Source organism: Scleropages formosus, chromosome 1, assembly GCF_900964775.1.
Source record: "Scleropages formosus chromosome 1, fSclFor1.1, whole genome shotgun sequence".
NCBI classification, from domain to species: Eukaryota; Metazoa; Chordata; class Actinopteri; order Osteoglossiformes; family Osteoglossidae; genus Scleropages; species Scleropages formosus.
The window spans coordinates 14593898-14616457 of record NC_041806.1 but is presented as its reverse complement, the minus strand read 5'-3'; the positions used below and the strand labels follow the sequence as shown (position 1 = coordinate 14616457).

General features: G+C 47.5%; 1 protein-coding gene across 6 annotated transcripts in view; it reads left to right on the top strand.

Annotated features, from left to right (window-relative positions):
- The window catches only part of znf536 (zinc finger protein 536), a 148579-nt gene that overhangs the window by 100222 nt on the left and 25797 nt on the right, over nucleotides 1–22560 (top strand). For all 6 annotated transcript variants that reach the window (XM_018758163.2, XM_029251425.1, XM_018758159.2 and 3 more), the window contains one exon: nucleotides 2563–4254. In XM_018758163.2, coding sequence (XP_018613679.2) covers nucleotides 2563–4254 — 1692 coding nt within the window. The remainder of the gene's footprint in view (nucleotides 1–2562; nucleotides 4255–22560) is intronic.

The window sequence follows — 22560 nt, the reverse complement described above, 5'->3', positions numbered from 1 at the left end:
CGGCGGTGTGCGTCCGTGTCACCTACCGTTATTTATTATGGTGCCGATCCATTCATTACTCGCCGTTCCCAAACCGAACGAGTGCGGCTCACCGGCGGCAAGTGTTTGTGCGCTTATCCTGAAAATGCTTTCCAAGGATTCGCCTCTGCGCTCAGGTCGTAAAGATTATTGCCAAGGAAAGGGCAGAACGGCCTCCAGCCACATTTCCTTCCCTCGTGGTTTACAAAGCTGTCTTCCTTGATTATATAAGGCCATATGGAAATTCAACTTAAAGTATGTCATATCTATTAACTGTTTTAATTGCGGCCTGTAGCGCCTGACTATGTTTATTCCAAGTGGTTTCCGTGGAGTTGTAATAACTTGCACAACTCCAGATGAAACTGCTTAAACCGGACTCCTTGAGACGGAACAACCCAAGTACCGAGTATGAAGCATTGATGTGGTAAAAGATAAAACGTGATAAATGATGAAGGGAAAAGAAACCAAAATACGAACTCTGGTGCAAGGGGTTGCTTAATAGCACTTAATTCTTCTAACCTTTTGTTGAAAACCCATTTTCTCTTCGTACGTAGAAGTAGAGGGCATTGAAAAACACTTTCGTTGCTTTGTAGTATTACTGATAGTTCTATGCTACCAGTTTATTAGAATTGCTAGTGAAATGGTAGGCCATGTTAAGCAGTGTACGGACAGGGTTTTGGCTAACCACAAAACATGGCGGTGTCTCTGCCTCAGCATTTCAGCAGGCCATTACGTTTCTCTGTAGTTCTTCTGTTTGTTAGGATATCAATTAAAAGTGGATTAACGGGTACATAATGACCTTTAACGGTAAATTGTGTGTAATGTAGCAAGGCAGGATACAGTAAATTTCCCAGATGTCACACATGGCCCTGACGCATGATGCAGCAGATGTCTTACTGGACCCAAATGAGAGGCACGTTGGCGGCTCCTGTGTGCGCCGCTATGGATCAATCTTCTGCGTTTGTTTGGATTGGCTGGTGGGGACAGGGGGGAGGGGTCACACTTTGGTTATGTGTGCTTTAGCAAATGCGGGCTGCAGAATGACAAGAAAAAGCCTTTGCGTTTACCACTAATTGTGGCCAAAACAACATTTTGTCCAATTAAAGGGACTGAAAATGATCATTTGCAGCAGAGCTTCCTCCTTATTGAATCAGCCATTGGCCTGATCCCCACAGAGGGGTCCAGCACTTATTGAGTTAAAATCCCATCTCACATGTCCTTTTTTAATATACTCTTTCTTAATATGCATTCTCATATGAAAGGCTGCCTTCTTTGGCCTTCGAGCTGTATCACATTTGTGTTTGTTGGACCTTTATTTAGGAACAATGCAGTAGGTCTGCAGATCTTTGAATCTTTTCTGGAATGGTGCCCTCCAAATAGTGATAAATTACTTGAGCGGTATGCCATTTGCTAATTATATCCATGATTTACTGCAGAGAAAGACTTAAATCATTCAATCCAGTCTTGCGTAACAATGCAACATTTTTTTTGGATAAAAAATGGTTTCCATGTGTATAATGTAAATAAATTCTATAGTTATATATAAACACAATATTTGAAAAGCATCTCTTTATTACAGACTCCACTCCCAGCCCCCAACCAGCTGCGAATCTGAGTTTTTGCTCAGAGAACTTTGATACGTTCACAAATCAAGCTTAGCATTTTTGTTTATCTTTTATTGATTGTAAAGCTGGCTTTAATTATGATCCTTTCGTAATTACTAGCAGGACGCATTTCATGTCAGGGCATGAAATATGTTGTTTTTAATGTTTTATACGTAGCCTCTGCAATGCCATGTTTTTAACTACAGAGATCAGCCACCGAGGTGATTAATTTGTTATGCAAAATTATGCTTAAGTATTGCTAACATTATGAGACAGAATGAGTTGTAGTGAAGGGTAGTGGGGAAAGAACATGTGGACGGAGCGCTGTGTGTGTGTGTGTGTATGTGTGTGTGTGTGTGTGTGTGTGTGTGTGTAAGAACAATGATGTATGCACACAGAACCGTATACTAGCAACGTTTCACTGTACTCTATGTAATCTCTGTGCTGACTCTGTTATTTTTCTGCCTTGTTTTAGACCTTTTACCATTCACTTTTGTATATTTATTTATTTTATTTTCTTTCGGCGGTTATAGTTCCATCCTACTGGGAATGTACAGCTTCTGTGGAATGTGATTTATGTTGACCATGATAAACTGCAAATAGAGAATGCCCGAGAAATCACTGCTTCATTGCCAAGGTAGAGTCTGACAGCAAACAAGGCCAAGAGAGAGCGCCCGCCCCCTGCAAACAGAGATAATATCAAGGCAGTTTAGTTGTCTGTGGAAAATACTATATATTTATTGGTCTGAAAGCACCATATGGTGAACGGGCTCCGTTGTGTTGACATGAATGATAACCTACTTTGCAGGGCTGGATTAAGCTGAAAACCATATTAAGATGACATCTCGAGAAGGAGTTGGAATGCGACTCCTCTGTCAGTGAGTGTGAAATATTATTCACTTGGGGATCTCTTTTGACTCTCTTTTTTCCACCCTGACAGGTGAGAAGCCGTACAGGTGCCCGCACTGCGACTATGCCGGCACGCAGTCGGCCTCGCTCAAATACCACCTGGAGCGCCACCATCGGGAGAGGCAGAATGGCGGGGGCTCGTCCTATGGACATGGCCCGGAACACAAGGAGGAGCATGCGGCCAACAAAAGCGGCGTCTTTGCCCGGCCAGACATCCTGCGAGGTGTTTTCAAGGGCATGCCAAGCAGCATGGACTTCAGGGGAGGGCAGCTACTTCCCCACCAGTGGACCTCTCCAGGGATAATTTCCCCCAGGGAGCAGGAGCGGGATCGGCATGCACACGGCCACAGCCACGGCCATGGTGGTGCCTCCGAAAATCCACTGGAGCACCCGAAGAACCAGGAGGCACCGTGCAGCGAGGGGCCGGCCAGCTTCTCGGACCTGGGCCGGGCTTACCAGAGCATGGTAGGCAATGGGGTCAATTTCCAGGGCTCCCTTCAGGCCTTCATGGATGGTTTTGTGATGAGTTCTGTAAAGAAGGACAAGGAGATGCGGGAGAAGTCACAGCTGCAAAGCCATTTCAGCACGGACGGCACCGAGGGCCGGACCAAGCGTGGCGAAGGTACAGAGGAGCGGCCAGAGCCCAAGACCCCCGGCGGCAAGCCTGGCAAGCCTGAGAAGTGGCAGTACGAGCCTCTGGACCTGTCCGTCAGGCCTGATTCTGTATCGCTTCCAGGCTCCTCGCTCACCATCCAGGATAACGTTGCCTGGCATGGTTGCCTCTTCTGCTCTTTCCAGACGTCCTCTATGGAACTGATGGCACTGCACCTGCAGGCAAACCACCTGGGCAAAGCCCGGTGCAAGGACAGCACCTTCCAGGATGGAAAAAGCACAGGCAAGGAACCAGTGGACGAGTCATCCTCAGCGAGCAAATCCCTCCACCCTGGGTATGAGGGGGTCTCAGGCAAGTTGGAGCATCACTCAGAGAAGACAGCCCAGCAAGACATGATAGCAGCCAAGGATGCCAGAGGAGAGCCACGGACCCCGGCCTTGTCGAACCACCTGGAGGGCACCGGCACAGGCGGGTTCCACAATGACTTTTTCAAGCCGTTCGGGATGTATGACACACCTTCCGGGGGCCTGCTTCCACATGGGTTCAGGGGTGTTCCACTGGAGCAGCAACAGCAGCAGCAACAGCAAGAGCCGCCAAAGCAGCCGTCTGTTGAGATGATGAGCCTGAAGTTGGCCGGTGCAGCAGCAGGGGGGGGCGATGAGTCATCAGCTGACCGGACCACTGGTGCCGACATGGAAGCTGCCGAGGAGCTGGAGGATCAGGTCGGTTCCATGGAGCATAATGCCGTGAGGCCGGCTTCCTCCTCTGATGAAGAAGAAGAAGAGCCAGAGGGAGAGGAAGAGATGGAGGAGGAAGAGGAGGTGGAGGAGATGGAGGAAGGAGATGAGGGCCGCGGCGAGCGTCTTCCAATGCAGAGTGAGGACTCCCAGAAAGTCACAGCGGCCAGACCGGTTCCATGGCGCAGCCTGAGCCTGCTGTCTGCTGCGGGCACTACCCAGGGGGCGAGCAGGGCTGAACAAGGCCATCTTGAGCAGCAGATGAACATGCTCTCTGTCCTGAGGGCCTACAGCAACGAGAACCTTGCTGCCTTCAACGGCCTTGGAAGCGGCTCAAACCACACCAGTGGCATCAAGAGAGTAGACATGCCCGGTGAGTGACTCCACCCCTGCCTCGCTGTGTGCTGTCTTTTGATCCTGAAACTCACACACACACACACACACACACACACACACACACACACACACACACACACACACACACACACATGCGTGCGCACACACACAGTCTTGCTCCCGACATTTGCCATGTGGAACAGACCAAAATACATAGAAAGGCGAGATGTGCTGTAAAGTTATTTCACCCTTATTTCAAGCAAGTTTCGAAGCTATCCGACTTGTGAGCAACAGATTAATCTTTATTACTAGTTTATATTACTGCAGCCATGGCTTCCTCGCGATGGATACGAATAATCCTGTCTCTAGGAGAACTAGATCTCTGCTCCCATGTCTTCTCAAGCACCGCATTTAACTATCTTAGGTTTCATAAAGCCTTGTCCCTAAAGCCCATTACTTTATAACACGGAAAGATGTATGGCCCCGTGAAAAATGAACTGCCATCTTTCATGATTCTGTTAAGGTTATGGGAGCTCCTTGAGAACCAATGTTTCTGAGTGCTCTTTTTGAGTTTTGCGATATAAAAATGGAGAGAGAGAAGCGTTGAGGCACTGTGCTTGAGGGTAGCGCGCTGCAGGAAACGGACCCGTGTAGTAAAAGGTAAGTGAGAAACCACAGGCGTCGCTTTGCTTCTTTTTACCCTGAAAGCGAGCGACGCTGCACTGCTGGTGTTACTCTGAAGCAGCGCGATTTTTAATAAGCCCCACATCTCCTGCGTGTCTTCAGGTGTTAACAGTGCAGTGAACACGCTGCGCATTGTCTCATATTTACCGCAGTCATTAAATATGGACTTATTAAATACCAAGCACAAAATACCCCACATTGAACTTTAGTATGAAGGTTGGGTTGAGAAGTTCAAGAGTGTCACTTCTGTGAACTTGCCTCTTGGAAAAACGTCTTGCTAGAAAATAAACAATAACATCACGCTGAAACTGATTAAGTAAATGTCATATGTAATGAAATTATTTGGTTTTATCCTAAAATCAAATGCTGAGCCCCGGCAATATGTGTGGATTGACACACATTGTAGAAATGTTGGGGAACAAAGGCTAACACAAAAAACCAGCCGCAGGTTTCTGCTCCTTGATTCAAACCACTATGATCAGTTTCTCATCAAGGATAAGAACAAAATTTATGTCCACACGGAGTTTCGAGAATAAAGGTTTTGTGTTTGTCTTTCCAAAAATTTTCACCCCAAAGTGAGAAAGGCCCTGTGCTCAGACCACTGCAGGTGTGTGTGTGTGTTTGTGGGTGTGTGTTCCAGGGATACACTTGACCCTGTCAGACTTGGGGGTGTCCTGGCCAAGGCTGCTTTGCTGTCAGTGCTGACACACACACACACACACACACACACACACACACACACACACACACATACATGCACACGCGGACAAAGACGCTGGCACATGGCAGGCGCTCTCGTGACCACAGACTGTGTGCATATGTGCAAGGCAGTTAATTGTTGTTTCTGAGTGTGAAGCATCTGACACGACACCTTATTAATGCAAGACTTTGCTAATCCATTTCCTGTACTCTTCAAAGGTGTTACTTTGCTGTGTCAGCTGCCCACAGGTCAAAAGTTAATCAACAAATAATTGAATTCCACACAAATAAGTAGGGTTTCCAACCAAAATGAAGTGACGCATGCATCATCAGATGATACATTTTAGCCGAACAGCTTCAGAAAAGACTGAAAAAGAAGGACAGAGAAACTACACGAACTGTCTTTTTTTCACCCGTACTTTCGGGACAGTCATCAGGTATCAGTTATCACAAGCGATTGGCAGTGCTGTCGCACAGAGAGGGAGTGTGTTTGTTGCCATAACACCTGTTCAATATTTTACCCTTCAGAAAGCCTCATCCTGCATTTCACTCTCCTTCTCCACACAGCTCACACAGACACATTTGTTGGGGAAATTGGGGAAAAGTGAACTCAGTTTGTTTGGGGTATTCTGCTCACTGAACTTTAAGAGCAACTGACATGGGAACCTGTGTGAGCGCAATCATCTAGTGCAGGGGCTGCCCTCATCACGCCTGTGGCCCCTAGGTACCCTGTCCCACTTAAGCCACCAACATGAAAATGGGATCTCTTTCCAGCGCTCTGTTTCATTACCTGTTGAGGTGCTCTCCGCCTCCCTTCCACTCTCTCGCCTTGTTAAGCACCGGAGGCGGCCAGGTGGAAGTTGGCCAAGACGCCTCTCGACCCAGAGTTCGGTCTCCTGGCAACACCCTGCGCGCTGCTTGCGAGTCTGCTGAGGTGACAGGAACGTGCTTGCGGTCGCTCTAGGAGACAGTGACGTCGGCAGCCCCCGAGGCAGAGACGCAGGGAGCAGAAGGGCCTGAGGTCCAACAGGAGGACACGTCCCCCTGGGAGTATCACCCTGCGCTCGCTCTGCATCCACCTCGTCTCCGAGGTCAAGTGCCGTGAGAAGCCGAGTTAAGAACCAGCGAAAACGTGGTTATTTTGAGGGGGATCTACATCGGCTTTCAGCACAAATGAAGTACATTTTGTGCAAATGGAACACAGTAAAAAAGGTGACTTCTATGTGCATGTCTGAACCGCTTGTCCCATATGGGGTCGCGGGGAGCCGGAGCCTAACCCGGCAACTCAGGGCATAAGGCTGGAGGGGGAGGGGACACACCTAGGACGAGACGCCAGTCCGCTGCAAGGCACCCCAAGCAGGACTTGAATCCCAAACCCACCGGAGAGAAGGACCCAGTCCAACCCACTGCACCACCGTGCCCCCCTCTATGTGCATGTGTTAGATTTAATCCTTAGCGCCACTCGCTCCGTTCACTTTCTTCCCAGGGCAGGGTCCAGGTGGTGGCTAAGGAGCCCCCAAGGTACCTGAGAACCACCAGTGCCCTCCTAGGCTCTAGGCAACCTCTGTGTGAATCAGCTTCCCAACTTGGGTGACACACAGCCCTCCTTGAGCAGAAGGTTTCGTGATTAATACCTGCTTGAGCGCCTGTCACCTGCTCTTCTGTAAATGGAACTATAAATAAGAAGCAAGTTACAGGGTCAAGTCCAGAAGTGCTCCTCTAGAAAGAGCCGGTACCAGATTTAGCCCTCGAGCATAGTAAGGGCGACTGCACAGCCTTCGGAAAATACAGTTGCAGAACTTTTGTAGCTTTTCCGTGAAGCTGCACAACCGTCAGGAGGGAGGCCCTCGGGGGCCACGTTCTCCTCTACTGCAGTGCTGTAGGGGCCTCACCTGGACTTGACATTTGACAGGTGAACCTGTGCCCCTTGTACTGCCCCTCTCAGTGGGGGTCCGGCAGCAGGGTGCGGCACCGTGGCCCTGGCCATCATGTTCCACCTGTTCCGGGGAAGGAGCCCAGGGGGTGCAGACAGGTGATGGTGACACGCAAGACAGGGGCTGGCCGTCACTTGGAGGGAGGCGGGGCCACTCCTTAACCGAGAGCGAGCCCATCACTCACACCTTGTTTACGGCTTTTCGGGCCGCTGCAGTGAGAGGGGTTGTTAGGAACAGCGTGGGCGCAATTAAAGAGTCGGGGGGTCAGCTCCCTCCCGCCTTTCACTGAGCAGCCCCCACATTCCGTTGCCATCGACAACGTTTTTTTTTAATGCTGGTGTTGTTCACTGTGTCCTGCATCGATAAGGGAGGGAGTGAAAATAGGGAATCGCTGCTGAAGCAGATTAATTTTCTACGTGTGTATCTGTACAAGTGTGTGTTGGGTGGGTGTAAGGGTATGTGTGTGTTTGCGCGTTCGATATGTGGATGTGGGGATGTGTGAGCAGAGGACAAAAGTGACAATGTTTAAACTACTTATACTTTTTTACCCATTTATACAGCAGTGCTATTTCTGCTGTATCAGTTCAGGGCAGGTACCTTGTTCAAGGGCACCACAGTAGGAGTAGGGATTTGAACCCAGGGGTCTCAAGTAGAGGACAGCAGCTCTTACTACTGCACTACCTGCTGCCCCCCAGCACCCCAGGGATGGGATGCAGGAGTCCGGTGGGGGCTGTGAGAGTAAAGAGCTCTAAATGCCTCCCCCGTAGAGAAACATTTCTTTGGGGCAATACACCACCTGGTGGTAGAGAGAGGGACATCCCTGTTTGTTTGTCTCTCTGAGGGGGGCAGATTATTCTCTGTTCTGTTTTTTTTTTTTTTTTTTTTTTGGAAGGGAAAAAAATGTTCCAGGCGGACCTCAGGTTTATAAATTGACAAAGCCTCTCCAATACGGCACAGTGTGTTTGCCACACGCCGCACAGGAGTGTCTCATGCCAGGTCCTCACTGCGGGGGGGAGGGAGGGAGGAGAAGAGAAGAGAAGGGAAAAAAAACGGCAAGAAAATGAAACAGAGAACACAGATTGCCAGTGTCAGGAACATAAACCATGTTAAAAACGTAAATGTATTCAAGGCCGCCTGGTATTTTTAGCCGCGGTACAACACTCTCTGACAACTTTGGTCTGCTGGCCAGTGCTCGTGGGAGATTTCGGGGATTGTCTACTTAGTTCTAGTGCTGTTCGTGTCACCAGTGGCCAATTACCTCTGTCAAGGAGGGGAGATTTAATGTCCACCCTCGCTGTGTGGGACTTGAACCCGCGTCGCGGAGGTCAAGAACGGGCCCCCGTGCCTCAGGGCCTGACAGCCCCCCAGTTCCAGCCTCCCAGCTGCCCCTCCCCCCTTCTGGAACTGCTTAAATTACAGACCGCAGCAATAAAAGGATCATATGTGGGGTTCCTCCGAACAGGTTCTTTAAAGCTATTACGATGATTAAAAACATATGGTGTGTACACCACACTCCAGGACCTCACAGATGTGCAGGATTAGAGTGTGTGTTAGCATAGGTGTGCAGGCTCTTCTCGGCAGAGTCTGCGCTTCCATTGGACTGATCTGGGACCGCACACGCTCACGCGTACACGCTGGGAGACGCTTGCAGAGACACGCATCGCTCTCGGGGTCTTGGCCACTCATGATTTTAAGTAGCAAATGTATTAAACGATGAGTTAAAGACATGAAGAGGGTTGACAAGTCATTCCATACATATGAACTTTATTTAGTTAATTTTTTTGCTTTCTTTCCCGTAGAGATATGTGAATACAGTAAATAACACAAAGTGCATTGAGTGGGCAGTAAGATAGCAGGTGGCGTATTGGTTAGATCCACTGTCTTAAGGATTGAATCTTGCCCCTTACTGTAACACCATCGATCAAGGTACTTACCCAGAACTGATACTCTAAAGGTAATCAACTACACAGGCTAAATAAAGAACAATACTACTATTACTCCTACTGCTGCTGCTGCTCCTACTACTACAAATAATAATAATAGTACACACACACACACACACACAATGGTCACAACCACTTGTCCTGAGTGGGGTCACAGTGAGCTGGAGCCTAACCTGGCAACACAGGGCACAAGGCTGAAGGAGGAGGGGACATACCCCAGAGGAGACACCAGTCCGCTACAGGGCACCCTAAGCAGGACTCAAACCCCAGACCCACCACAGAGAAGCCCCCGGCCAAACCCGTAATAAGAATAATAATAATAATAATTAATAGTAGTAGTGGGGGGTACGGTGGCCCAGTGGGCTTGGCTGTGTCCTGCTCTCTGGTGGGTCTGGGGTTTGAGTCCTGCTTGGTGTGCCTTGTGACAGATTGACGTCCTCTCCTAGGTGTGTCCCCTCCCCCTCCAGCCTTACGTTCTGTGTTGCAGGTTAGGCTCCGGCTCGCCACAACTCCGCTGGGGACATGCGGCTTCAGCCAGTGTGTGTGTGTGTGTGTGTGTGTGTGTGATACTAATAATAATAATTATAATAATAATAATAATAATAATAATGATGCAACGTCTCAATCGAGTGCCAGATCATTATAATACTGTGAACCTGTATAGTGCAGTGAGGGTCCTGGGTCAGATCAGTAACATGTGTCTCTGTCTGTGTGATGGAGACTGAAGGGCCTCATGGGGTCGTGTCCTGGGTTTTCTGATGTGGGGGCAGGCCTCCAAGTACCCTTCAGTGGCTGAACTGGGGTGGGTTTCGCAGTCAGTGGTGATGCCGGGGAGAAGGACTCCAGGGCCGACTTGTTGCTCCTCCTCCTCAACTGCGCTCGTCTCTGAAAATATTTTTCCCACCACTAATTCACTGAAATTGCCGAAATGCTTGGTGTTGTCTCTCTTTATTGTTGCCGTGAGGGAAGCGTGGTGAAAACACAGTAAGTAAGGGGGCCGTGACACCACACTTAATAAAAACGGAGCTCTTTTGTTAGCCCTCAAATTAGACAGAGGGAAAGAAGTACCCTTTGGGAGCTTGGGGTCACCAGAAAGCAGCGTGAAAGTGCACCACAGGCTGTCCCCGTGCCCCTCACCACAACGGCGTGTGTCCGCGCCGACACGCTACAGCCTGGTAAACAGCAGAGAGACCTCGGAGCAGCACGCCTCACACGAGACAATTTGCACGTGCACTTGTTAGTGGTGTGCCTGGAGGAGCTCCGCACGTCGCCGCACTCCTTTTCATCCCCAGGCGCAGTACATGTGAGGAGCTGGTCTCTCTGGGGCTGTACTGCTAAAATAATAGTTTCTCAGGTACGCGGCACACGCGCACTAACATAATGACCGTGTTTATGCCGGCGCATATCACTTAATGAGAGCGCCTCCAAGAGCCGAGTGGAGGGGGGGTGTGGGGGGGGATTGGTGACAAGAAGCAACAGTGTCAAGTCGGCTCTGTCTTTCATTCGACATGAAGGCGCCTCCTGCGTCGACAACAGTCAGAGGAGCCGAGCGAGGTAGCGCAGAGGGTTGCAATTAAAGACAAATAACTTTAGTCGTTCGCCCCTCGTGGCACAGCAAAGGGAGGACGAGGCGCGCGTGTCCCGCCAAGCCGCCGTTCCATCGATAACACGTGGGAGAGAAAAAAAAGTAACGAAAGGAGGGAAAAGTTCTGATGAAGATTAAAAAAAAGAAAAAAAAAAGATAAATTCAGCAATAAAGTAAGGCCCAAATATTCTGCCATTAGCTGGTATAGAATGTGCTTAAGTCTTTAGAGATGAAAATAAATAGCACGCGCTTTGCTTTGTTTTTACGCAAATCCCATTGACTGGATTTAGAATGGTGCATTGTTTATTAGGAAATATAGGGGGGCGGTGGAACAGTTGTTGCTCTAATTACAGTAATTTAATCAGGATTAGTAAGGTTACCTGTGTGAGACAGCACCGAGACTTTGCAGGCAAGGATGCTCTTTCAAAGACACACACCTTTGCCGCACGTTCCTTACTCCATATTTCGGAGAGGTTTTTAGAGGCGAATCCAGCGATTTGAGCCGTAAAACAATGGCACCCGTTTCGGAATAAGTAAACAGTGCGCTCCATTGTTTTCCCGCCGCCGCCACTCTCTCTCCTCTCCAAGCTCATTTGTATTCTCTCTCTCCGCAAGCCTTGTTAAATAGGAAGCAAAGAGAATCCATTTTAATCTGATTAATAACTTAGTTGATCACATATAACCTAATTTTCATTCAGTGCTGCCCTTGTCCACAGAGTCATATAGAAAATGACCTTTGAGTCGCCACGGCAACCATAAAGCACAATAAGCACCATTGTCCTGTCAGAAGCGGAAGATGTTTTACATCATTACAAAATTTAATGTTCCATCTTTTCAGATGTAATACTTTTCACAAAGGCCACATTCCAATTGAAGGCCGTTACGATGAGACTCGAGTTTCCCGGCTCGAAGACGGGAGCAGCTTTCCCATGCACTCGCGGTAATATGAATCAGCCTTTTAAAACAGATATGGTTACATATTAGTTTTGAAAGGTACAGTAACTGCAGCGCTTTGACCGTCTCTAACAGAGGGACTTTTGTTCTTGGCAAATCTAATAACGGGCTCTTGATCCTTTTTGCCTCGCACACACTGCGCACTATTTACGTTTGAATAAATCAGACTTTTAAAACATTCGCGCAGGCTGAACTTTGCTGAACTGCTCACTTGCAGTTCAAAGGCCTGGCGCATATGGGCTTTCGTACACCGCCTGTCCCCCTCCATCACTCCGTCCGTTCGTCCCTCCATCTGTCTGTGTGTCTCTCTGCCTGTTGTCAAATACGATTGTGCCCAGTGTAACGGTTGTGTCTTTTTTTGTCCAAAATCTGGCTAAATCCAAGTTTGATATGCCAGAACGATTAGCTTTTTGGTAAAGTAGGCCTTGCAAGATTTAATTAAAACCAGGAAGGAAACACACACACGCAGTCACACCAGAAAATATGAATAAAATATTTATGAAGTCGGCTGATGTCTACATAGGTCCATATGTTTTATCATTTAAGCAGCTTGCCTTGCACCGCAATGCCATGTAAAATTTCATCAGCACTGTGAGACGAGAGAGGCTCATTTTATTTTTTGGATCTTATTTCTTTATCCAGAATTCTGGGAAGATAAGTCCTGCATCTGCGTTTCATTCCGTCACTACTGCTGCCCTTAGTTTCACCTCCATTATTGACGAGGACAGTAATGACAGGCACACTTTTTTTTTTTAATTAAACGAGTATACTTATTTTCACATGCTATGACTGTTACACTTTGGTTATAAACTACTATTATTTAATCAACTTATATTACATCAGTATTACATTAACTCATTAGAATAACAGTGTTTTATTTTTAATTACTTAATGAATGCATCTCTTGATAAATATTTTCACGGATGTTATCAGGGATGTTTAGTAAACCTAGTATCTGTCCATTCAGTTTGGAAACTACAGAACAGTGAGGAACACAAAAAAATGTTTTCGCCCCTATTATCATGTGATGTTTATTCTGCATCCAAAACTTGTTTTGCTGTTTAATTAACTTATCTGTCCTGAGCAGAGACCTTAATGTGGGGGATGATTTTCATATGTGATTCACGGGGTAAAAATTCTTGTAAAACACAGATCCTGCACGGGTGGGTTTCCAGAAACTGTAAGAACTTTATGGTTTACAGTTTTTATTAGGCTCAGCAGGGAAAGGGTCGAAGGAATAAGCTGAGGAATAAAGCCTTCTGCTCAGATAAATCTTCCTTGACGTTTAAACCTCATCCCGGCACATTGCGGAAAAGTGCTCCCATTAACCACTTTTTATCAACCTTTGTGCCCCACTTCCCTTCTGCTGCAAACACGATTTGATGAGCTCGAAGCTTACTTGTTTTGCCAGTTATACAAACACATTCTTTAAGCTTTTTAACTAAGGACAATGGGATAGCGTATTGCTTTGCACATTAATGCTTTTGTAAAGAAAAGGGGGAAAAAAAAGGAAAAATGAAAAGAGATAAGCAGAGCCTGGCTCCCGCCCCCCCGCCCCATCATTCTCCCAAAAAAGACAACAAAATCTCCCTTTCCATCACGAAATCCCGGCTGATCTGTATGCTACAGACAGTAACAGACAAACATCATACTCAGACTTTGCCTCTAATTGACTGAACAAGGATTGGTCACACTTTTAAGTACCGTTCTGTAATGGATTTTCATGTTTGTGCGCTTTAACTGGCTGTGCAAATGGAAGGCAAAATGTCTCTTTATTGCAAAAACAAGAGCGTTGCTCTCCATAGAGATGCTATCAGCCTCCTTTTCTGTTTGCTGCAAGGTCAACAGGGGCTGTCAGATGACAAACGATCTCAAGATGGCCGCATCATCTGTCCTCTAATTGTTTAAAGGGTTTCACAGACAAACACTGCGTCCCTCTGTACTTTCCTTCGCTTGTTTTCTCCTCGCTTTTTTTTTTTTTTTTGGAATTGGTCGCATTTTAATTTCTTATCAAGCAAATGAGCGTAAAAGCACCAAACGGTCTTGAATTTTCATACCACAGAAGTTTTTCCACAGATCCTCTCCAGCTTGAGACAAAGGACAGGGAATCTTTAATATGTGGAGTTATGGCTCTTCAGCATCGGAACTTGGCACAAAGAGCCATTCAGTATAATGGGCAAGCTGGCCATCAGATGGGACTTGGGTTTATTTCCGTTTTCCCACCTCTCCGCTGCCTCTCGTCCAAGATGTGTCTAATTTTTGTACCGGACAGCTCTTGTTCGGTGCCAGAGAACTGCGTGTCCTTGAGAACAGCACGCAACTTTTTCTGTTGCCCCCCCTTTGTTCAATTATTTTTCTCCTTATAGAGTATTTGCATTGTTGGAGACAACAAAACTTCAGCGCTGACGGGTGCTTTGACAAAAAACAAAATACATTTATAATTACCAGACTTTTAGTGTCGTTGTCATCCCACAGACAATTTCCACTACTTGTGATGTTCTTATTATGTTCTCATTTGCAATTCAGGCGCTCCGCAGGTAGCCCGGTCTCCCCCCGCCTCGTTTTAGGATGTTTAATTGCATTAAAAGACATAGTGGATGAAGACGGGGTGTCATCGCTTTTTGAAACACGAGCGGGTAACACCTTGTCGGGGCCCTGTCTCGTGCCGCTGACAGGCCTGCGAACAATCGCAATAACAGCGCAGCAATATTTCAGCGCCCGCTTGTATTCCCTCTGTCACCGGGCTTGTCAGCCATCTCAAGGAGAGAACCCTACTGGCAACGCCACGTCTTAATCACGTCAGCCGCCACTTCCACCGAATCGATATGGCGCAAGGTGTGGCGTGTGACGGGGGGCTTTTAACGCTAATGAATCTGTTTTGCATTCAGCGCTTTTTTCCCCTTTCTGACAAAAGAAAAACCTGCTCGTTAATTTGAAAAACAACATTCAGCAAGTTTATCAGAAGTCTCGAGAACAAACCGTTGGGGAGGGAGAAAGTTGTCCACAAGTGAGGATGTTTACCTGAAACGCAAAGGAGGAAGGAAGAAAGGAAACCGAAGGCCGCCGAGCGTTCATTTGAAGTTACCGTCTTTGTTTTAATGTGTTAATGTGACGACGGTGATGATGAAACAACGTCGATGCAACGTTAGCTGACTGCCCATCTGCCTTATTAAAAAATCTCATCGTGATTATTTGGTTAGAGCTGTTCGCCGTGGATGCGGGAAGAGAAAAGGCGAGAAGCTGGGCCTTGATTCACTTAGTGCAACACGATCCTGCCTAAATAGATGCCGCATAGAAACCAATGCGCTGTTTGTTAAAACAACATGCGCCATAATCCCATCCCCGAGTGCGTTCGAGGTGGCTGGCATCGGACATGGCAGAGGAGCTTGTGCCGCCCTCAGCCGCTTGGTTTGACACCACACACCCGGAGTTCGGAGCAGAGAGACAATGTCTTTTGAAGGAACCCTGACCGTTAACAAACAAATGTCGATCTACAGGGTGCTGACTGTTAAGTATGATGTATGATTATTGATTTGCAGCTAGCAATAGTTATAGTGGAGACACACACACACACACACACACACACGTAGTTTTGTGTTTCTGGGAAGGAAGAGAGACTCTGAACAGGATGTTGTACCATCAGCGGAGACCAGAGCACAATATGAGAAGGAAGTAAAAGAATAAGGAGAAAGTAAGAGGGAAATGTAAATAAGTTGCTTATCAGTCGCCCGTGTGCAGTTTAAAAGCATTATCAGTTGCCTTTGCCTTCTCTCGGAAAACAAGGTTTGACAGTGCGACTCCCTGATGAAAAAAAAACATCCTAGTGCAGGAGTGTTTGCTGCCCGTGTTTTTTAATTTGTCTGGGCATATGCAGTTTATTTGCATTTCAAATGCTTGCATTTGAAGCAGGTGGTTAAATGCCAAGATGCAAACTGATGACAATCACCCCTGCCACACGCACCCGGGGAGCGCCACTTGCCTCTGACATTAAAACCCAGCTGATAGCAGACGGGCGGGCGGGCGCAACGCCTCTGCTCACAGATATTAGTGCGCGTGGTGCTCAGTCGGCCGCCGCTGCGCTCCTGGACTCGGCATCGGGGAAAAGAAAAAGCGGGAAAAGGCAGAAGAAAGGAAAGTGGCGTTTGCGCAGCACAAATTTGCAGTTTCTCAAATAACGGTGCAGTCTGGTTCTTTTATTGTATTATTTGCATTTCTCAAATTTAAAGTAAATCAATAGCTGTCAATCACGCAGTAAAACTGTAAATTTATGACAGGCGTTTACAGCAAGGCCACTCTGGGATATTAAAGGGCAAGAAGCTTCGTGGGCAGGTCCGGTGCTCGTTGCCACCTGGTGTGTGTTCAATGCCATGACGAAATGCTGCTCCTGCACCGCTACTGGGGGGAAAGGAGGCACAAGGAGAAGGACAGATAAGCAAACTGTGACAAGATGAGGCATTAATTTGAGTTCTGTTCCAGTGTGACGAGGAGCTTGGGAGCGTTCACCGAAGGCCCGTCAGACGGTGCCGACAGCTTGCTGAGAGCTGCTTGTGGAAAGACCCGACTCACGCCGAGCGCTCTGCTTCTTCCCCAGGGTTTGTGGAAACTCAATGTGCGATTTATGATTCCTCTAGCCGCACATGGACGCGTTGTACAGCTCAGCTATACTGGGGTCCATGGGGGGTGGTGAAGAACTCCTAGGTAAATGGTTACCACACCGTGAGTCAAACTTACCACATCACTGTTTGTTAGCCCCAGTGCTCTGTCCTACAAGATCTTTTCCCTCCTCTCTACACTTTGCGTTTTGCCATTGCTGAGTTTCGGTCTCCTCGGTCCGTGGTGTATCTGTGGATTTTTGGACTTCTCGTGGCAGCATTACTTTAACTTTTGTGGATATATTTTAATGGTGATGCTGAGTTAAAATAATACGAATTCTAGTTTATTAGGCTTCTTAACTGTTGTATTGAGTACGTAACATTTTTCCTAAACACACCCGTGCTTCACACACCATGTTCCTCTGTTTCTGCACCTCTCTGTTCTCTCTCCTGCTCTTCTTCATTCCCAGTCTCCATCCTTTTGGCCAGGGGTCAGAGCCACAGGTGTGTTGTAATAATTACACATACACTTAGAAAATAATGTCATTTTGCCATTTAATAACTTAGCGGCGAAACGCAAGCAGAGTCCTGTCCAATGGGAGCGCACCGGTAAAGAGGCCTAAATCTTATCTGGTATCCTCTAACTTAATCATATGGCTCTTAAGAGCAGGGCACAAACAGCTGGGCCTCCGTAATATGCATGCAATATGTGTGTAAAACGATACGCTTTAATTCTGAGCCCACTTTAAGCAGCAACAAAATCTGTTTATACGAAGACATTAAAAATGCTTGTTAACTCTTTCACTTCCGGCCCAGTGTGGGACATCTTGCTGCTCTCACCCCGTTCTGCTGTCTTGCTCTGACCCTTTTCTAGACACACGGCGCTCAAAATGACAGGGAGAAAGAAACATCAGCTGTGGCTTTGCATAGCTACACTCGGCTGTGTGTGGAAACATGACAATTCCATGTGGAAGATGAAGGTGTAAAAGTGGACATGCACAGTTGTCCCATCCCGTCCCACGTGGCGGTCAAGCACAGTAGTCCCGCCCATTTTCCACAGATAACACATATTCAGTTTTTTTTTTTTTTTTTTTTTTTTTTTGCTGGGCATGGTTTTTCGAAGGTATTGTTCCGTCGTGCCTCGTGGAGCGACTTTGGATCGACACCATCTAACATGTCGCCAATAGATGCTGTGAGAGACTGGAACGGGGTTCGGGGGGAGTGGTTGTGTAAGGGGGGCGGGGGCGGGGGGTAAACTTCAAAAGGTCTCCGACTCAAGATGCCGCAGGCCCAGACCAATTCACAGATGCTTTTGTTCAGCTCTCTCTCTGTCGCGCTCCCCCTCTCCCTGTTCCTTTCTCTATGTCTTTGGTGATATACTGGCAGGGAGGATATCAAAGTGGCGCTGTCTGTATAGACTTCAAACCCGCCCTCTCCGTCAGCCCCCATAACATCCGCAAAGCAGCGGAAGGCTGCAGCTCAAGTGGAATATTTGATCTGTCCTCTTCAGGAGGATCAACAGGCAGAAAACGCCGGCAGAAGTTTGTAGGGCGGGGACGGGGGTGGGGGTGCTGGTCCGGGGGACTGCAGTAACATGAAAGCGCCAGCCTTTGTTTCACCAAACATACATATTTAATGTGTGCCACTTGTCCGGCACCTTGGTGGACACAGTCATTATCCAGGCATTTTGAAAATGTATTATTTTTTTCCGTACGAGAACACGAATGGTGCCTTGGAATCCCGTGAAGTCAGCCAGAACTGTGGAGTGAACTTTGTGCCCTGGGACAGCCCTTTGGGATACTGGAGCATTATACAAAAATAAAAATTAAATTCAATTCAGTAAACTCTGAAAATAAGAAGTGGCTTTCAGTACAGTTATGATTTGCACAATTTGCGTTGTAAAGTGCAAAAGTGTAGAGAAACTGATGACTTCTCAAAAGGTGGCTGTGCTCACTGCGCTGAGCTGCGGACATTTGGCACGTAGGTCTCTACTCAGGCCTGTTTCAGTCTATCCTTTCTTTCCTTGTTTCTTTTTGTTTCCATATTACTGCTACGTGGCGTTGTTTAATAAATGCATTCCATCCCAAGGAATGGTAAATAAAATGAAGCCTTAAACTTTCAGGTTTTAAGAGCCAATCTGTGTAATTAGTGCTTCCTTTAAGGCTTTTGTGACCAGGAGTGCAGGGCCCTGGTGCTCAGGAGCACAGGCAAGCAGCTATCACTGTGCCTGGCACCGCCACACAGCCCTTGGGCGACACAGCGGCAACAAACCAGAGCTGTCACCTGGCTGGATGTGGCCCTCGGATGGGCCATGAGGAGGCGTGGCTTGAGCTGCAGGCCCCGCCCTTTGCATTAGGTAACCTCCACCTGTCAAAAGAAAAGATTAATCGCTGTGCAACCTGGGTACATCCTGTGCCTCACGCGTTATCTCTTTATTTTGTAAATCGGGTGTAACGAATTAAAAAATTAAAATGTGCTGGTTTGCGTTTCTTTATTACGTTTGTATTTCTGTTTTGGGTCGTGTAGGTGAGATGTTGGAGAGGTCTGCCTTCGACTGAACACTTTTCCACAGGGGTTTCCCTGCCAGACCGTCCATAAAGAACGTATTGGAAATGAACCACGTAGCCTGCTGATTAATGGCTCCGCCCTCAACACTCACCCTATATCACCTGATGCCTTCGCGGGCCTTGATTTCGGCAAGTCTGTCAGCCCATCCAAGTGGCATGGTAGCGTAACTCTCCCAAGGCTTCTACTCAGCAAGTGGGATGATGTAGGTAGCTTACTCTGCACCCCTCCAACCACAGGAGCTGTGCCTAGTCTGGGATTGAAATCTATGGGCATCTGCTCACTAGTGGCCGGCTCCCTTAACCCCTTCAGCGCCTGTGACCTGCATGGAATCTTAGAACAACATGAGCTCATTGTGCGTCTTAGTTTGTTTTTGTTTATTCATATAAAATCAAAGTAAACTGTGGCTGTATGCACCTCTAATCCCACTTCTCGTGCTGAAGAAGAGGTGTACACACCCAACCCACCCTGTCACTGAAGGGTGCCAGTGGGGGGCACTGAGGGCAAAGACTGAGGGAACGCGGTGGCTGTGTATGAAGGGGAGAGCAGAGGGTTCGGAGCGAGCGGAATTGGTAGAGGGACACGAGGAGTCCTCCATGTGTCTCATCCTTCCTCACTGGCACAGAGCGGCAAGCAGTCTCATAGGGTAATCATTAAAAAAGGATGGGGGGGGGCGTTACGCCAAGTTGTCTCTGCCATAAACAAACAAACAATTTAATTAATTTCAATTGCACGCAGGGGGGACGATTGAGGGGGGGCTCATTTTTTAAACAGATGTCCAAGCGGGAGCTGAAAGGGAAGCATTTTGCCATCTACATGTGTTAAGTGACACTGATAGACAGCAGAATCTTTAATAATTCAACGTTCTTCAATAATTTGTTTTCTCTAAAAGCGAAAATCCAACTCTTTGACAAGGTTATGATTACACAAAATCCACATGAATTCGCTGTCACGATAACAGACGTGCAGCGTATTTATTTATTTATTCGCACCTTTATTTATTTATTTGTTTGATCGCTCTTTCATTTGTGGGTTCGCTCGCCTCTCCTGGATGTGTAATTAATAGGGCGATCCATAGACAGGGTTTCCGGCGGCTGGGAAGAGAACTGTGCCTCTTTGCTTCCCTCTTCCTGATTTGTGTGTGTGTGTGTGTGTGTGTGTGTGTGTGTTTTTGTGAGCAATCAGTTGGTTAAAATGGCAAGACAAAAGGGGGAAAAAAATAGATATGGGACTTTATATTTTCGAACAAAATGATGCGCGTAAGTGGGCCTCAACTGACCAGAAATGATTTGCCTCTCCCTGTTAGACACGTAATGGAGTCATTTAACTAGTCAAATTAGGAGCTCCAGAAATGCACCATGCTTCATTACTGAGTTCGAATGGGCACCATTTTACGTTTACGTCAAAAATTATTTCAGGGCAAATTAATGTTTTTATTGTCTAGTAAAAATATAGGCGCACTCATAAAAGACTAGCACCACCTAGAGGCCGTTCTTCACCACCGAGGGCAGAGTCGGCCTGTGAGTCGCTTGAGTGTTTGGATGCTGGTCTATAAAGCAGAGTTGAAGAATGCAGTTGACGCCAGGCGTACCCTCAGCGTATAAGTTTATTTTTACTGAGAAATGCATTTTCTGATGTTCAACTGTTCACACCTGTCGCTGGGCGGGTTTCATACAAAGTGATGGGAAGGAGGTGGATGAAGATGCAGGAACAGGCCTCATCGTGTAGCCAATCAATGCTGACCGTTTTATTACGATGGTACATTTTGGGAGTCTGTGCTAATGTTTGCCTCTTAAACACTAATGACAGGGTCATTTTCAGTACGACGGCATGGCTCATTGTCCGCTTGCTCCTTTCGCAATTCCAGCCAAACTCAAGGAGCGGGCTTTTGCTTCACTTTCACAATCTGGGATCAGTTTGTTCAGCTGGACGACGGATGGAACTTCTGTCAGCCTCCTCCTCCTCCTCCTTGAGCCAGGAGAGCATTTGAGTACAGAGGTGCTTCACTCAGTCACGTCGCAGGTCCTTCATGCGAAATCCTGGTGATCATTTCTCACACATGGCCCAGGTGTCTCAGAGACAGCCCAGGTGTTTCGCTGTTCCACAGACAGGCTGGATGTTGTGCGGAAATCCCCAGAGTTGCATGTTCTACTCAGGTGTACTATGTACTGCTCAGGTGTTGCATGTGATACTCAGGTGTTGCGCAGACAAGCCAGGTGGTCCGCAGAGTGGTGCTGCGGTGCTTCTCCTCAGGAGAATCTGCCTCCTTCGCACTCTTCATCTTCCTGCTCCTCAGCGCTTGTCTGCTCTGTTTCTCTTATCGCGTGCCGAGGCTCCGTTGCACTTTGATGATGGACAGCCAAGGAAGTGTGTGTCTGGGGGCCCCTCCCACCTCTGTGCCGCTCTTCTGCTTGACATTCTGTCGATATCGTTTCACCCGAACCCGAGCCTCTTTGATCCCCGGTTTGAAGGAGAGGTGCTGTTTGTTCAGCTCTCTGCCATTTCAAGGCTCTTGCCCGACGACGGAAAGTTGGCTCCTGTCTAACGCCGATAACCCAGATGTGTAACAAAACATTTTATATTTCAATATTGTTATTTTTTTCCTGACGGCTTCAGCTAATCTGCATGCAACACATGTTTTTCACCAGGGCCTTGCCTCCGTACTTAAGAATATAATGAATGCCAAATGTCATTTTGAGAGCATGAAAAGACTGTTATAGTCGACAAATGTGGTGCTCCGCTCAGGTCCGACTCACCTTGGGCAGCCCGGTCTCCTCCCAGACCCCTCGCAGGAGTCAAGGGGTGAAAAGATGTTGCACTCATTCCGCTTTCATTCTGCTGTCCCTTTTACAATGAGGCTCTGTGTGTGTCCGCGTGCCACAGAATCAATGGAGGAATGGTGGTCTGAGCAACGTGGACCACCTTCCTGCCATGGTCCATGGTATCATTATCTACATCCTCCTTTCTGTTGTCAGGTCAGTGAGGAGCCCAGCAAATGTGGGTCAGATACTTGTTCAAGGGTTTCACCCCACAGCATGGTTCCCGTTTAGTGTGTCCTGTGATGTGTCCGATGGAGACAAGTTAGCATGAGGTGGCCAGAGTATCAGCTCCTTCTCCATCACAGGTCAGGGGCCTCAAGGAAACATCCCGATAGAATGCCCCTAACAGAAAATGAGCAATGCTCGCCCAGTGGTGAATGTGCTCCAGTCATTGTACTGCTCACAGGGAAAATATAAACTAGATTTAAGACCAGTAGGTTGCTGGTTCTACCGCTAATGTGGTCATAAGCAAAACAAGGTAGGTGAGGGTGATGTCCCACAGATGCCCACGTTAAACTTTAATTATTACTTTTAAGAAGGTAATGTTGTAAAATTAATGCTGTGGACC